At 49.8% G+C, this 14,685-nt stretch overlaps 5 protein-coding genes across 5 annotated transcripts; 4 read left to right on the top strand and 1 right to left on the bottom strand.

Annotated features, from left to right (window-relative positions):
- Positions 1 to 444: 444 nt before the first annotated feature.
- Positions 445 to 981, bottom strand: NFIA_030310 (MGMT family protein; the record flags this gene model as incomplete). Its single annotated transcript, XM_001262494.1, has 3 exons — positions 445 to 616; positions 666 to 789; positions 867 to 981. The coding sequence occupies 3 exons, from the start codon at positions 979 to 981 to the stop codon at positions 445 to 447; spliced, it is 411 nt and encodes a 136-aa protein (XP_001262495.1).
- A 254-nt stretch (positions 982 to 1,235) lies between these two features.
- cwc26 (putative cell cycle control protein (Cwf26)) lies at positions 1,236 to 2,270 on the top strand (the record flags this gene model as incomplete). Its single annotated transcript, XM_001262493.1, has 1 exon — positions 1,236 to 2,270. The coding sequence occupies one exon, from the start codon at positions 1,236 to 1,238 to the stop codon at positions 2,268 to 2,270; it is 1,035 nt and encodes a 344-aa protein (XP_001262494.1).
- A 2,044-nt stretch (positions 2,271 to 4,314) lies between these two features.
- NFIA_030290 (uncharacterized protein) lies at positions 4,315 to 4,929 on the top strand (the record flags this gene model as incomplete). The annotated part of the gene is made up of 2 exons (XM_001262492.1): positions 4,315 to 4,493; positions 4,554 to 4,929. The coding sequence occupies 2 exons, from the start codon at positions 4,315 to 4,317 to the stop codon at positions 4,927 to 4,929; spliced, it is 555 nt and encodes a 184-aa protein (XP_001262493.1).
- A 1,013-nt stretch (positions 4,930 to 5,942) lies between these two features.
- NFIA_030280 (putative nuclear envelope protein Brr6) lies at positions 5,943 to 7,432 on the top strand (the record flags this gene model as incomplete). Its single annotated transcript, XM_001262491.1, has 3 exons — positions 5,943 to 6,057; positions 6,117 to 7,024; positions 7,079 to 7,432. 3 exons carry the CDS (start codon positions 5,943 to 5,945, stop codon positions 7,430 to 7,432), a joined length of 1,377 nt encoding a protein of 458 aa, XP_001262492.1.
- An 868-nt stretch (positions 7,433 to 8,300) lies between these two features.
- On the top strand, positions 8,301 to 9,965 carry NFIA_030270 (trehalose-6-phosphate synthase; the record flags this gene model as incomplete). Its single annotated transcript, XM_001262490.1, has 5 exons — positions 8,301 to 8,595; positions 8,662 to 9,028; positions 9,080 to 9,453; positions 9,523 to 9,865; positions 9,917 to 9,965. The coding sequence occupies 5 exons, from the start codon at positions 8,301 to 8,303 to the stop codon at positions 9,963 to 9,965; spliced, it is 1,428 nt and encodes a 475-aa protein (XP_001262491.1).
- Positions 9,966 to 14,685: the final 4,720 nt, after the last annotated feature.

Raw genomic sequence — 14,685 nt, 5'->3', positions numbered from 1 at the left:
TGCATGATGCCCATACGCCTCCCTCAATAAGTGTGGAGCTCGTTCACCCTCACTGCCCGTTCTCTACAATCATAGAGCCTGATCGCCTCTGTTGTGTTATACTTCCAACCCTGCTCGGAGTTGGTCTCGCGCGGCCACTTCCAGGTCGTCTTCTTCATTAGATCCAATGCCCGAAAGATTTACGACTCTCTCATCCTTCGGCACGGTAGCTTCCCGCCAATTCTTTGACACACGTCTGTTAGGGCTATATGAAGTTTGTGTTCGTCGAAGCTAGCTGCAGAGTACCATTGTGGTGCGGAGGTACAAGTTTTCTGGTTGATACTGAGCAGACTTCTTGCGAAGGGTCTGTGGATACATGAATGATATGAGATACACGCCTAGACCTCTAGACCAACCAAGTGAAACTTAGAGAGTTGAGACCGTAGAACGATCACTTTCTAACCCTTATTGAGCGTCGTCTTCATCTTCACTATCCTCGGATTCCTCCCCAGGCAAACGTTCCGGGAACCAGCCATACCGCGCAAAATCTACGTAGAAGTCACCTATGCTATCCGCATCGACCTCGACACCTTCCTGGCGCAGCGCCTCGGCCTGGCGCTCAGCACTTCCGGGTCCCCTGCAGAAATCAGCACCATGGAATTTACAAAAGCATCTCATCAACATACCGATGAGATATCATCCCTTTGGAATTAACCACCCGCTGCCAGGGCACATTGCCCGAGTGGAAGTGCTGCGAGGTATCTGAGGGGAGATGTTTGAGACAGATTCCGACCTGACGGGGTCGTTTAGCTATTACATCGATTAGCTTTCAGCCCTAGAGGGTAGATAAAGAAGGAGAAAGGAGAATGCGAAGGGGATCTACATACGTTCGCCGAGTAGAAGGGCGATATGCCCGTAGGAGGTCACTTTGCCGTAGGGAATGGATTGAACGGCTTCGTAGACGGCGTTGAACCACCATTCTGCCTCGTCGGAGCGGGGCATCTCAACGCTTTCCCTCTTCAAATCTGAGAGATGATTCTAGTTCATCATCTACTTCATCATCACAATCATTAATCTTGATTAATGCTGTGCTGTATGACGCAGGGAAAGACAGGTACTCTATACGGATACGGATACGAGCACCGGCAAAACTAAAACTCCGGCTATCAGCGCGATAGCAAGATCGCGCAGCAAAAGCCCAAGCTCAAGCTCAAGCCAACCCTCCACCCCCAATCTAAACCCCCAGATCCAACACCATGCCCTCCTCGTCACTAGCAGAATACCTCGCCAAAAACTACCTAACGGCCGATCCAGCCACCGACCGCCCAAAAAAGAAACGCAAGAAGACCAAAACCGTCGACACCGCGGGCGACGGCCTCATCATCGCCGACGACGACCCGCCCGATCTACGGACGTCGGCGACGAATTTCGGCAACGAGGACGACGAGGGTCCGAGTCTAGTTACCTCCGTTCGGAGCGCGGAGTTCCGCCGCGCGAAGAAATCGAATTGGAAGACGCTGGGCGGTCCCGCCACGGGCAGCTCAAACGCGAATGATGAACGGGACGCCGCAGACGCGATCCTAGCGTCCGCTGCGGTGGAGAGCGCCGCTCGCCGTGGGGAAGGAGAGGAAGGCGACGACGAGGCTCCTGCTGTTGTGGACGAGGCGGACGCGGACGACGAGGGAGAGCTGCGGATGGAGTCCGGTGCTCGGGCGGGACTGCAGACGGCGGAACAGACGGCGGCGATGGTGGCTGCGCAGGAACGACGGAAGAAGGCCGAGGCGGCGCGGCATCGAGAGCGGCCGGCGGAGGCGCAGGAGACGATCTACCGAGATGCGTCTGGGCGGATCATCAACGTTGCCCTGAAGCGGGCGGAGGCGCGGCGGGCGGAGCAGGAGAAGCGCGAGAAAGAAGAGGCGGCGAAGGAGGCGCTGATGGGCGATGTGCAGCGGGCGGAGCGGGAGGCGCGCAGACAGCAGATACAGGAGGCTCGCGCGATGCCGCTTGCGCGGACGATCGAGGATGATGCCCTGAATGAGGAGCTGAAGGCGCAGCAGCGGTGGAATGATCCTGCGGCTGGGTTTCTGACCAAGACAAAGGGGCCGGGCGTGAGTGTGACGGGGAAGCCGCTGTATAAGGGGGCTTTTCAACCAAATCGGTATGGGATCCGTCCGGGACATCGGTGGGATGGAGTGGATCGGGGGAATGGGTTCGAAAAGGAATGGTTTGCAGCGAGGAATAAGAAGGGGAGACTGGAAGCGTTGGATTACCAATGGCAGATGGATGAGTAAATTGCATTGGAGGGAGTGGTTATCTGTACGGATTCGGTGTGAATATGGTGCTGGACACCTTGATGATATTACGGTTGTTCTCATTCCAAATAATACATGCAACTTCATCGAAGGGCGACACCTGGAGACTAAGTCGCAAACTTGATGTCTTCATACTACCTCAAATTATTGTATACATGCGTCCAGAAGCCCATGACTGCGTGTGGCAGTGGTCCATTTCCCGTAAAGCCGCCAGGATCAAGTAACCAGACTTCGATTCTGGCATTATTGTATACAGTCATAGACACTCAATTCTCTCGCTTTCTGGCCGGTTCAAGTTGAGCGTTCATCGAATAACGCACTACCCTGTGATTAAACTGTTCCCTCTGTTGCTCTATTCGAGCTAACCCCGCCTCGCAAAGTGAGATTTAACTTTATGTTCCAAACATCAGATATTTATAGCGCGAAACAACCGATTGCTGGACTTATGTGGCTGGAGACGCCAAGTCATATATATCTCATCCATGCTACAGACCCAACAGACTGCAATCGAAACAAAATCACCATCATCAAGACAAGCAGGTAGGACACACCAGCCACAACCAACTACCTTGGTCTACAGCCAGCCACGCAACTCAAATCACATGTTAGTGTGAGCTCAAAGTGACGAGAAACCAACCCAGAACTTTCCACAAAGTATCCATAACCAAGCAGAATCAATCACATCACATCGCATACCACCGCCCATGATGACAGCCGAACAGCTGACCAGAACCAGACCCAGAAGCAAGTCATCCGGAAGAGGCAGCAGTTATGCAGAGTAGGTTGCGTGGGGTGGATAAATAGTACTCCGTAGGTATCCATGCGCAAGGCAGATGATAAGCTCCAGCTACCCCCGGATACTCCCTATCAGCGGCGTCATCGCTTGCACATGAGATGACTCAGGGTGAGGAGTGGCTGGACTTCGACTTGCATGCTTACTATTTTCTGCTTATTTACTCGACACTCGACAGTAGTAAGTTCCGAGTAAGATCGATCGATGCATGTTGATGTAGTACCGGGGTCTTTTATTAGTCTACGGCGCGTAACGCTACGTCAAGTTGCTTTGAGTCATCTGGACATACGGGTGCCTGAGGCTGTAAGGGATCGACAGCGACGACGACGACATACATCCATCAGTGGCTCTGCTTTGAGTGATCGGAGCAACCTAAGCCTCGGGGACCAGAACTGGTAATGGGATAATAAATTATGATGATGATGCGTGGTCAAGAACCATGGTTATACTGTGGCGTTCGGAGGATTACTTGTATTCTATCGAAGTGTTAGGTACCTCGGGAGATCCCCGTTCTGCGATAAGAATCAGGGGAGATGCGGAGAGAGCAATCTTTACGGAGTAGTAGATGGGAAATGAGGGTAGATCGCTCATCGCGGATAAGGATAAGAGCAGAGTTCTATTCTGTACAATGGTAGACTAGTGATGATAGTCTAGACGAGGGGATCACTGCCGAGATGGTAATGATCAATCCATCAATCAGCAGAAACTGGCATGTCGCAATCAGCAGCGCCTTATCCAGTCCTCGTGCTGCCTGCGGCGCATGCGGATGGTTGATAAGGGTAGGGACAATGAGCGCCCCCCTCTCCCTCCAGTCTGAGGACCCTGGCGTCATTCGGCTGGTTACTGTTGTGTCGTCCTGTTTTCTTGTTAAAAGTATTCTTCTCTCAAGATTTATTGCCTAATTCCATCCATGGATTCCATGGATGCTGAGCAGTTTGTTCCAACTGCGGTTGCTACTTATTGATCGATGACTGGACGCCAACCCTGGTGACTCAGACAAAGACAGCCCTATCACCAAAGCATTTACTTTTGGATCGCGCCTTGGTTCCATTCTTATTCATCAGCCTTCCGTCTCTTCCTCGTCTCGTCGCGTCTGTCTTATAAATATTCCCAGACATCCTTCCCCTAGTCAACGACAGGCACTATCCGGCCTGCTTTTCCCCAATAGCCACGTTCACCGAAGCCGCTTACCTCTCCTCATCATTGATTCTCCCCTCACCAACAGCCGACATGGCATCCGAGACTGTCGTCAACAGTGATCTGCGACGGGCAGGTACCGAAGCAAAGAGACAGCACGATCGCAAGGCCAAATGGGCTTACGGTGGCCGATGTGCGCTTCCTCGGCAGAACCTGGTGGCCCCTTTCCTGCCAATAACTCGTCCTGCGAAACCGCTGCACCGTCATCTTCCGTGAGTTGTCCTTACAGGGAAGAATACATAGGCTCAACCATAGGCTGACCTTGACTCCAGCGTCATCAAGCGTTCGAACCAGCACAATCTCAACCAGCTCGCGCGTTATTCCAGGGTTTCCCTGCATCATGATATCCAAGAGATCCTCGACACCGGTACCTCTGATTCGTCTAGTGGTGAGGAAGTCGAGGAGCCAGTCGCAGTCGAAAAGGGCCCCGAAGTCACGATCGTTGACCAAGACGAAACCGTCCATCCATATGAGGTGGCTGGTCAGACGATCTTGTCTGACGCGGTGAACAAGGCCGTGGAGAAGTACGAGACAAAGGAGACCGAGAAGCTGGTCAAGGAATATGAGATCGTCTCACATGAGAGCGGGATGGGAACTGGCTATCTGGCTGACGATGATTTCGAGCTGGTAGACCATGTTCAGCTGTGACGAGTTCTCTCGTTCATTTCCCCCTCAACTTGTTTTCTCTATTTTGGCGTTTGACCGCGCTGGTTGACATGATTCCGGATCGGAGTTGGTTTAGAGCGTCTTTATTCCTCACGAATCGGTGGTTTTGGATTCAGGATGGTATGCTTCGAGCATGTTTGTGCTTGTCTCTCTGATTTCGTAGGTGGAATCAGTCGATTCTACCGCGGGACTGTCCTTCGTCGTTGTTCTTCAGTAGTCCTGCGTGATCACGACTCTTATCATCAGACAGAATGGTTTATACCCCAATAGTATCATATGAAACCCGTAATTGATCGCATTCGGATTCATGTATGATTGATGCAATATATTAAGTTGTCTTCAAATGATCGGTGTCAGTCAGACGAGGATGTTGCTAGAGATAAGTCGGGCACCAATGAGTCGCGACCGCTGAGATCCTTTTGCTCGTGTGCGGGGCATCTAAAGATCATGAGAAAGGTCCAGCCGAAAAAGAGAATTTACTGTTACTATTCGCTGAACAAATGGTCCATGGAAATAGTAAGAAAGATGCATTGAATCTCCGCATTATCTCTGGATCAAACATTTGATACATTGCGACAGCCAGCTGTTTAATGTGGAGTACAGTGTATATGATGGAGTAGCTCCTCGCTGCTATACTGCAGCATAATGCAGCCACAGTCCACATCCGTCACTAACATCTGAATATCAAGACCAGGGCTTCATCATCCTGTACTTAGATAAAATAATGTCTGATGCTTTTCAGAAATCAAGCCAAAGAACATTGCCTCATGGAAATCAAAGCCACAAAAATGACTGATTCCAGAGCGCGATCCTGTAAGCGGTAAGACTAACCTGTTATGGCAATTCTCCACAGCCCCAAACAAAGAATGACAAAAGTCGTCGTCTGAGCGACAGGCCAGGCCAAACCATCAGCATAATTTCCAGAATTGATGTCTTCAACCGAGCGTCCCTGATCTTCAAATCTGCATCCTCTCCTATATGCAGTAGCACTCAAGATGGAGAAACGGTCAGCCGAGAGTCCGATGGACTTTGAGTGGCAGACCAGAGCACCCGGGGACGTCACATCGCCCTTTTACCAGCTCAGCATGCAACATGACAATCAGAAAAAGCGTGCGTCCTCCGCCATTACCCTGGGTTACAGAAGCCTTCAGTATCTGACCTGAAAATAGGCCCTCACAGGATCTTCGACTCGCCTCAAAAGAAAGAAATCCCGGCTCTGCGAGCGCCGAATTCGCAACCTTTCCTCTTCTCCCAGAACCCGTCTTTCTCATCTTCAAAGAACCCCAAATCCCTTTTCGGACAAACAGCATTCACGACACCGCGCAAATTGGACTTGGACTTTTCCTCCGGAGCCGAGAACATGTCATCTCCCGAGAACGCGGACAACGAGGATACACCCGAGCAGCCCGCGAGAGCAGGACATCGAAACTCCCTATTTGGCATGTACGGCAAGTTTGCGCCTAGTCCTGGACGCGGCGAGATTCCCAGATTGAACCATTATTCCAATGCGCTGGCGAGACGGGTACAGAAGCGACGTCGACGGGACAAGGTGCTTGGGTTACAACTACGAAAGGACGACAGTGATGATGACAGCGATCGGCCGAGCAGCAGTGAAGGGAAAGTGGCTGGCAAGAAGAACTCGAAACAAAAAGCGGGACAGGAAGGAAAGTCGACATCGCGGTTATCATCGTTTTCGGAATTCTTTGCCTTGCTCGAAGCGCATCCCAACGTCCCCAGCATTCTGTCATGGTGGGCTCAGTTGGTGGTGAACTTATCGTTGTTCTCGCTCGCGGTTTACGTGGTGTTCGGGTTTGTGTCGGCCATCCGTGCTGAATTTGAGCAGGCTGCGGAGGAAGTGTCTGATACAATCCTGGCTGAGATGGCTGTTTGCGCGAAGAGCTACGTGGACAACAAGTGCGCTGGTGGAGAGCGATTACCAGCCTTGGAGACGGTATGCGAAAACTGGGAACGCTGCATGAACCGGGACCCGGCCAAGGTTGGACGGGCCAAGGTGTCGGCTCATACGATGGCTATCATCATCAACAGCTTTATTGATCCCATCAGCTGGAAAGCGATTGTACGCGGTCACTCACTCTGTTCTATTACCGATAATAAGCTAACGCTTATGCAGATGTTCTTCCTGGCTACTATTTCGACTGTCACCGTTGTCAGCAACTGGTCGTTTCGCTCCTTCAGAAACCGCTTCAACCAGCATGAGTATGCACCTCCGCCTCCGACTTTCTCTCGACAGCCGTCCGGCCAACACCACCCGCCAATGCCGTCGTCGCAGTATCCTTTCCAACATAATCCAGGCCTTGCCTACGGTGACCACGCTCAGGAACATATTCCAAACCTTGACAACAAGTCAGAGGTGCCCTTGATGCTTGAGCATCCACAGATGGATTTCGTGACAGAACGCACCCGTGATCGCGAGAATCACATGCGCACCCCAAGTCCTGTCAAACGGAATCGACATTTTTCATGAGACATCGTCTTCCTTCTCTTATTTTTCCTTCTGGTATCTATCTGTTTAACTAAACGACTCTTTTTGGATACAGAATTGCATTAGCCGGTGGATCCCGTAGCATCGATGGTTATACATTCAACTCTTCCGATGTATTCTCTTTCCTTCCAATTTTCTTTGTGCTTGAGGAATACTTGAGTTTGGCGGCGTCCACTGTGAGGAAGGCGAGGAATTGCATAGTGTCAGGGCCAGGAGTTAAGTAGGTGCTTCATGTCCAAGTGAACGAACTTTCCACCATATCATATCGTACATCATTTCTCTACCCTTCGATACATCCACGCCTAGTGGTTTAGAGTAGCAACTGACCAGTCGTGGTTTTGGAGGATCAACATCTACGTGTTCATCTAACTGCCCTAAGGTGATCCTAATATGACGCCGAACTCTGACTCCGTGTACATGACCAACCTGACTACATAAAATGGTTCCTTCAGCCTTCAAGGGCAGTCATTCTCTCCCAACTCGGTACTTTCGACTGTTATGAGGCTCATGTGCCATCGAACAAGGGAGCTACGGCCCTGTAGCTGCTCGTTCGTCCGGAGCCCTTCCTCCCCTAGGTGCGGAATTGTGTTCCGAATACCAAAAAATTTACAAGGTAGACAATACCCACAGGAACTGAGATGCGACCGAATGGCTGCATAATCGCCTCCATTTCTGTAAGATGTTTTTCATGCTGACGTATCGCGATCTATGTGTAATAACTGTTTAGACGTACTCTCATTAGTCTCACTTCATTGCATCGTTCTTAAGCAGTAGACATACCTGATCATCGCTGTTTCTTGACAATATAACGACTTCTATAAAGAAGGAAAAGGATCGATCGGCATCAAAAATGGCGCCCGACAGTTCGCAAGGGAAGCGCAACCTCATAATTGTTTCGAATCGCCTTCCTGTCTCGGTCAAACGCACCGATGGCTCATATCAGTCTAGTCTGTCTAGCGGTGGTCTGGTCACATCGCTATCTGGGCTGACAAAATCCACCGAATTCCGCTGGTTCGGTTGGCCTGGTCTCGAAGTCGCTGAGAAAAAGGACCGAGAGTTAGTAGCCCAAAGTCTCGATGAGCATAACGCTGTCGCAGTCTTCCTGGATACGAATCTTGCGAATGAACACTATAACAAGTTCTCAAGTACGTGAGCGAGTCTTTGCTTAACAGCCTGTCGTTCCTTCCTAACTTACTTGATTCACCTGGCAGACTCAATCCTCTGGCCTATCCTCCACTACCAGTCTGGGGTTGTCTACGACGATGGTCCATGGCAGGCCTATAGGCGTGTCAATGAGCTGTTTGCAGATGCTGTAGCCGAGGCAGCTACAAAGGGGAGCTTGATTTGGGTTCATGACTATCATCTCATGCTCCTCCCGAAGCTTCTGCGTCAGCGACTCAACAAAGAAAAGCCATGCGCCATTGGGTTCTCCTTACATACACCGTTTCCAGCGGGGGATTTCTGGAGAGCGCTACCTGTTCGGAATGATTTGCTCGAGGGGATGCTGGCGAGTGACCTGATCGGATTTCACACGGACGAGTACAAGTCGAACTTTATCCAGACTTGTGCTCAGGTTTTGTAAGTGGTCTAAAGGCTGAATCATGGGTTCATATTCTGATAAATAAACAGAGGCGCTCGAACAGAGATTCCCGGCCGAATCCAGTACAAGGATCGATTAGTCGAAACGGATAAGTTCATCGTTGGAATCGATCCGCAAAAGTTCAAGGATACGTTGCAGAAGCAAGAGGTGCAGGATCGGATCAAGCAGCTGGAGGAGAAATACAAGGGGATCACGGTCATCATTGGAGTAGACCGACTGGACTACATCAAGGGACTCACGCAGAAACTGAAGGGATACGACCACTTCCTGGATCGTCACCCAGAGTTGAGGAATAAAGTTGTCTTGATACAGGTCGCCGTCCCGAGTCGCGAGGATGTCAAGGAATACCAGGAGTTGGAGACAGAGTTAAGTACGATGGCAGGGAAGATCAATGGGAAACACTGTATGTGCACGTCTTATTCTATTTGTGGGCGAGTTATTACACGGATACTAAACTATGTGATCCTAACAGCCACTCCCGATGGAGTTCCCCTCCTCTATATGCACCGCTCTGTTCCCTTCACTGAGCTTACGGCGTTATACTCGATTGCGGATGCTTGTCTTCTTACATCTACTCGTGATGGGATGAACCTCGTGTCGTTTGAATACGTTGCCTGTCAGGAACAACGGCATGGCATCCTGGTGCTCTCTGAATTTGCGGGAGCAGCTTCCTTCATGAAAGAGGGAAGTATCAGTTTCCATCCCGCAAACACAACGGAACTGGCAGACGCTGTCTATAAAGCTGTGACGATGGGCGAGGACGAGAAGAAGAAGAAATACGAGTACCTCAGGAACTTCATCGAGACTAACACAAGGTGAGACCGTCTCTATCAGATAATGTCCGCTATTTACTGAACAAACTTCAGTGCTCGATGGGGGGAGACGTTCATTGACAGGCTGTCCAAACACATCTAAAAGTGTTGATGTAGAGTTGGCGTAGTATAATTTGGCTGCATAACAGACAATTACTGTAAAGTACTGTTTTCCTCTACGTTTTCTATTAGAATGTACGATTCCTGCGAGTATGTACGATACACTTTAAGGTTGAATTTAAGCATCAGGGGGCAAATACTTGGATCCATGGAACTACCCTTTGCCCCCGTACTTTCCCCGTTTTCCAAACAAAGAAAGCCTTGTTGTATTGTAGCGTAGCATCTGTTCGACTAATCCTGGTACAGACAGCTCTTAGAACAAGTTAATACTATGAGAACTTTAGCTTGAATAAATGCAATAGCCAAGTCTAAGCTAGAGAAAGCTATAGAAGCACTGCTACGTTGGCAAGAGGTCGTTTCAACGTACATTCTTTCTCCCGAGAGAGGTAAAGCTCAGTTTTCTCAGTCTGGACACCTCTCTCTGCTCGAGTAACATTACAATGAAGCAGTTTTCTGCCTAACCTGAACCATGAATCCAGCAATGGAGAAGTCATATGCTTGAGAGAAATTTGACATCGATCCAGTGGATACTCCCCCAGCCGTCTCTTGCCTTCTCTGTAGCCGGCAGCCGGTTCCGCTCTTCGCTGAAGTAGATAAGTGAATAACTCGAAGCCCATAGCAGGTCCACCACTAAAATTCGCGTAGTTCCTGGCAAGTTCCACGTTCTCTGACGGCTAGATAGTGGATACTTCTCCCGGAAGTGCTTGATTTCTGACGGGGTGACTGGGGAACTGGCAGGTTTTGCCGGGCGAGCAGTGAATAACTTCAGCTCGACGGGCTTCGACCATGGTCAACCACCATGATTCCCTGCCTGCCACCACAACGTGAGTCACCACACGTCATTCAATTCTGCTTCCAGATCAGTCTGCAAGCGACGACAGTGAATATCTCTCGCTTAGCTAGGCGAGAGTTAGTGTGATTCTGGCTCCCTCCCCCAGGTATAAATACCCCCTTCTTCCCTCTCCAACTTCTTCTCTTCTTCCTCTCTCTCCTTCTCCTCTTCAACTCTCTCCTTCTCTCTCAGCAGCCTCTGCTCTCTTCTCCTTCTTCTTCTCTCTTCATCTTTCTCGTTCATGCAACCCTTCGATCGAAGACATGTGTCTGCTTGTTTGTGTTGAACAACACTGACTCTCTTGAGAATGATAGAAGCTAGGTCCCCCACCTCAAACGCTCTTTCTTTCTTTGCCCTTTCTCATCTTTTTCCCCTTTCCCCTCTGCCTGATCATGTGGACATCCTGCTGGCTCCTCGCTTCCCTGTGGAAGTGTGCAGTGGTTTGTTGTGGACGAGAGTTGGAGTTCACTTAAGGGAGTTGCCGAAGCGATATAGTACGCTCTTCCAGGCCTCAGGGCAACCTGAGTCACCTTGTGCTCCGTACGGCTCAATACGACTCTGCTTCCGATCACTGCATGCTTTCGTTGGTTGAGTACGCCCTACACCAAAAGAGTGCTGTTGACCATGCCCGGGATACAACGTTTCGGCGCCGGCCATCTGTATCACAGTCTCTGGGGAGAGATTTCAACTGGCCCCTTGGAAGAAGAGAGCTCAGTCAAGTACTTGTTGGAGGTTTTACTCACTCACCTTCCATGTATCAAGGACAGTTGCTTGCTCGTGGCTCCCCCATCTTCTGCCCTACCTATGCACCTCCGCTGTCATCGTTCCCCTTTGCCCCCCTAGCAGTCGGTTCAGCCGGCTGATGATTTTTATAAACCTTCTAGGAGCGCCCGACGAACCGACCCTCGACGAACTGAACTCAACAAAGGGAACTTGTGGGAGGAGTGAGGAATGAGGGAGTGAGAGGGGTTGTTGATCTTGTCTTTTCTTTTGTTTACTCTATGTGTTCTCATGTATCTCCCATTGTACTTCGAAATAAACTCATCCAACTCATCCAACTCTTCCAAAGTATACTACACAGATGTGCAATGTAAACCCTTTCTTGTTTCTGTTTCTATATGCTTCCCATTTGTAAGTATCTTTCTGTAGCTCGAGGTACATATGGAGTTGCTTCTGCTGTAGTTGATTCGTGTATGAGGCGTTTTGTAACTATCTGCTTTTCCCAGTTGTACTTGCCTTCCTTCATATGTTCTATGATACTACAAGTAGATTCAGGGCCTACTTACATATGTGGCTTTCTTATCTTGATGCTCTTCGCGTCGAACCTCAACCTGACGCTTTTCAGGTCGATGTGAAGGCAACTGCCACCCAGCATGTTTCCTTCCTCATAGTCAAACGCGGAGACAACCTAAGCTCAACGAGAGTATTCCGTTTCCTCTTGATTATGGATCTCTGCTAACATCTCATGGCCACTCTTAGATATGTCTAGCCTCGCCAGTGATGCGACACGTTACAAATCGACAACATTTCCCGTCGTGAGCTATAGGCTTCTCTTGATGCGACCGTCTCCTTCTCGAACCCTCTGCTGAAAACAAACAGACAACACACAACCTTTGCTCTACTCAATCAGAGACCAAATCATAGTTTTTTTGCGTACTGCTGGCTGGGGGACGTACTCGTCTCTCCTACGGTTGCGAGAGAGGGATACTATGCTTGGGAGATATGATCCTCCGAGGTGAGCTGGCTCGGGTATGTCCTGGAAACGATACTGATGGATGATACCTCATGACTGACTGCATTTTGTTACTTGGTTCGAGGCCTAAGCTGTCGCGTATTACTTTCCTCTTGTTTGCTTTAGCGAAATCGTCGCCGGGCACAACATATCTATACCACTTCGATAGGGCAGTGTATTGAAGAGATCACAACCTGCCAGTGCCGTACGAGGCAGAAAACAAGATGAGCGAAGTGGTCCGAAATACTTCGTCAAGGGCCGTGCGAGCGTCCTCGAGATACTTTGGGATCGTGTGCAATTTCGTTGTACACTTTATTTTTGTGAAGGTATTCTGGTGACGATCAGGGTCATGTCTTGCATTCCGCTGATAGAAAAGATGCTGCGATATCCAGCCTTAGGTCCTATTGAAATGTGCCACCAAGCACCGAGATCAAGGATCTAGTTGACTGGATAAGCTCCTTGATGACTCTGGCACCAGCAAGATCAAAGGGCAAACGGAAAATTATGGTCAACGAGCGTTTTGTTCTAAAGCAAAATGTGGGCAGTATGAACAATCCGTCTGGTTTGACACAGGTTTCGTCTCTTCTGTTCACGAAAAGTGCATGTCGCTCATTGAAAGCTCAGCTGCGTCAAGCTTCCGGATTTCTGTTCGCTGGGCTGTGTTCTCAGAGTGGTTTAGGCTCTCTTCATCCAAGACACTCCCCACAACGAAACTCTGCATGTGACTCGAAAGGTATTAAGAATGGGTACAATGACTGACGATACTGGGCAGGTACATCCGCTGCATTGTGTTTAGCTACCTATGCGACTGCCCAGCAGGCTTCATAGGAATGTCCGCTTGGAAAGCTACGAGGACGGTAAGCTGCATATAGAATGCTTCATCTCAGTTCCCGTCACTGTTTTATTGGCCATGCTAACAAGTCTTGAAGTGATTCACCAGGCCCGGAGCATGATCTCGACGAAAGTCTCGTGCAGATGATACAGAACAATCCATCCTATAACGTAACAACGTGAGCGGTCTTATCATACCTCGTCAGTATGCACAGCCCTCCGTCGCGCATGATCTTGATAAGAGTCGGACAGGCACTCAAGCTTGCCTCTTGGCTTGTCTCAGTCCTAGACAAGGCGGCATTCCCTGCCATTTCCCAGTTCTTGGCCCACTCCCGGCGATTCGACATCGTGAGTTGGATGGGTCGACGTTCGAGATTACGCTGAGAAGGAGAGCATCTGATTGGAATTCCGATATCCTAGGATTGCATGTCTTTATTTTTGGTACGACTTCGTCATTGACCATCTAGCATAATCATCACGCAACGGGATATGCAGTCTCCCTGGGTACGGGGCCTATCCGGCGACCGTCGGGGTACTCTGCCTAAGAGCCTGCTCGCCAAGAATTGCATACTTAGATTGTACCTGTAGCAGATATTGTGAACCTCGAGTGACCGTCGCTGACTCGCTGAGGCCCCGTCTCTGCCAAGGCAAGGTGTGAAGGGGTCTTGTGATTGAGAGACGAAGGAAAACTGACATTGAGGAAGACCTTCACGGGCATCTTGCCCATCAAAGAAAAGATCTTCATATTGTCTGGCATAACAGTATCCTGGATTTTGTTTTGTCTAAGTTCATTCTGCAGAGCGTTGATTGGGTTACAATTAGGAAAGCCAAGCTTGCCGAGCCTGGCCGTCATATTGCTAAAGGATTGGTGGTCCAACCAGAAGGATTCTAAAGTAAGAAGTCGCATTATCATTGCAACCCAAGACTCTCCGCGTCCTTGTATTGGCATAGGGAAGATATCCCGCTAATCATCCACGCTTCATTCTGCTTTCTAGGACCTTATCTGCTGAATGTGGGGTTACCGGGATGAATACGGAGTACCACCGTCTATGTCCGTCGGTCAAAGCTCAATCCAGTGTTTGTGAATAATACCCCTCTTAGGGACCTTCCAAAAACTGCAATGTGTGAAGACTTGGCGAAGAAGAGGCGAAGGAGGCATATTCACAAATCACTTGGCAAAGGGGACATGACGATTCACAAAATGCCTTGGGTTGTTTGGCAGGCGAGGGAGCCAACTATAAAAGCCGGGTAGATGGCAGGATCTGCTTCTGAACCTTCCCCATTCTCAGAGCGTCACTACTAATACGC

This window comes from Aspergillus fischeri, genomic scaffold, assembly GCF_000149645.3.
Source record: "Aspergillus fischeri NRRL 181 1099437636261 genomic scaffold, whole genome shotgun sequence".
NCBI classification, from domain to species: Eukaryota; Fungi; Ascomycota; class Eurotiomycetes; order Eurotiales; family Aspergillaceae; genus Aspergillus; species Aspergillus fischeri.
The sequence above is the reverse complement of the archived record's forward strand: the minus strand, read 5'-3'. Positions and strand labels throughout refer to the sequence as shown.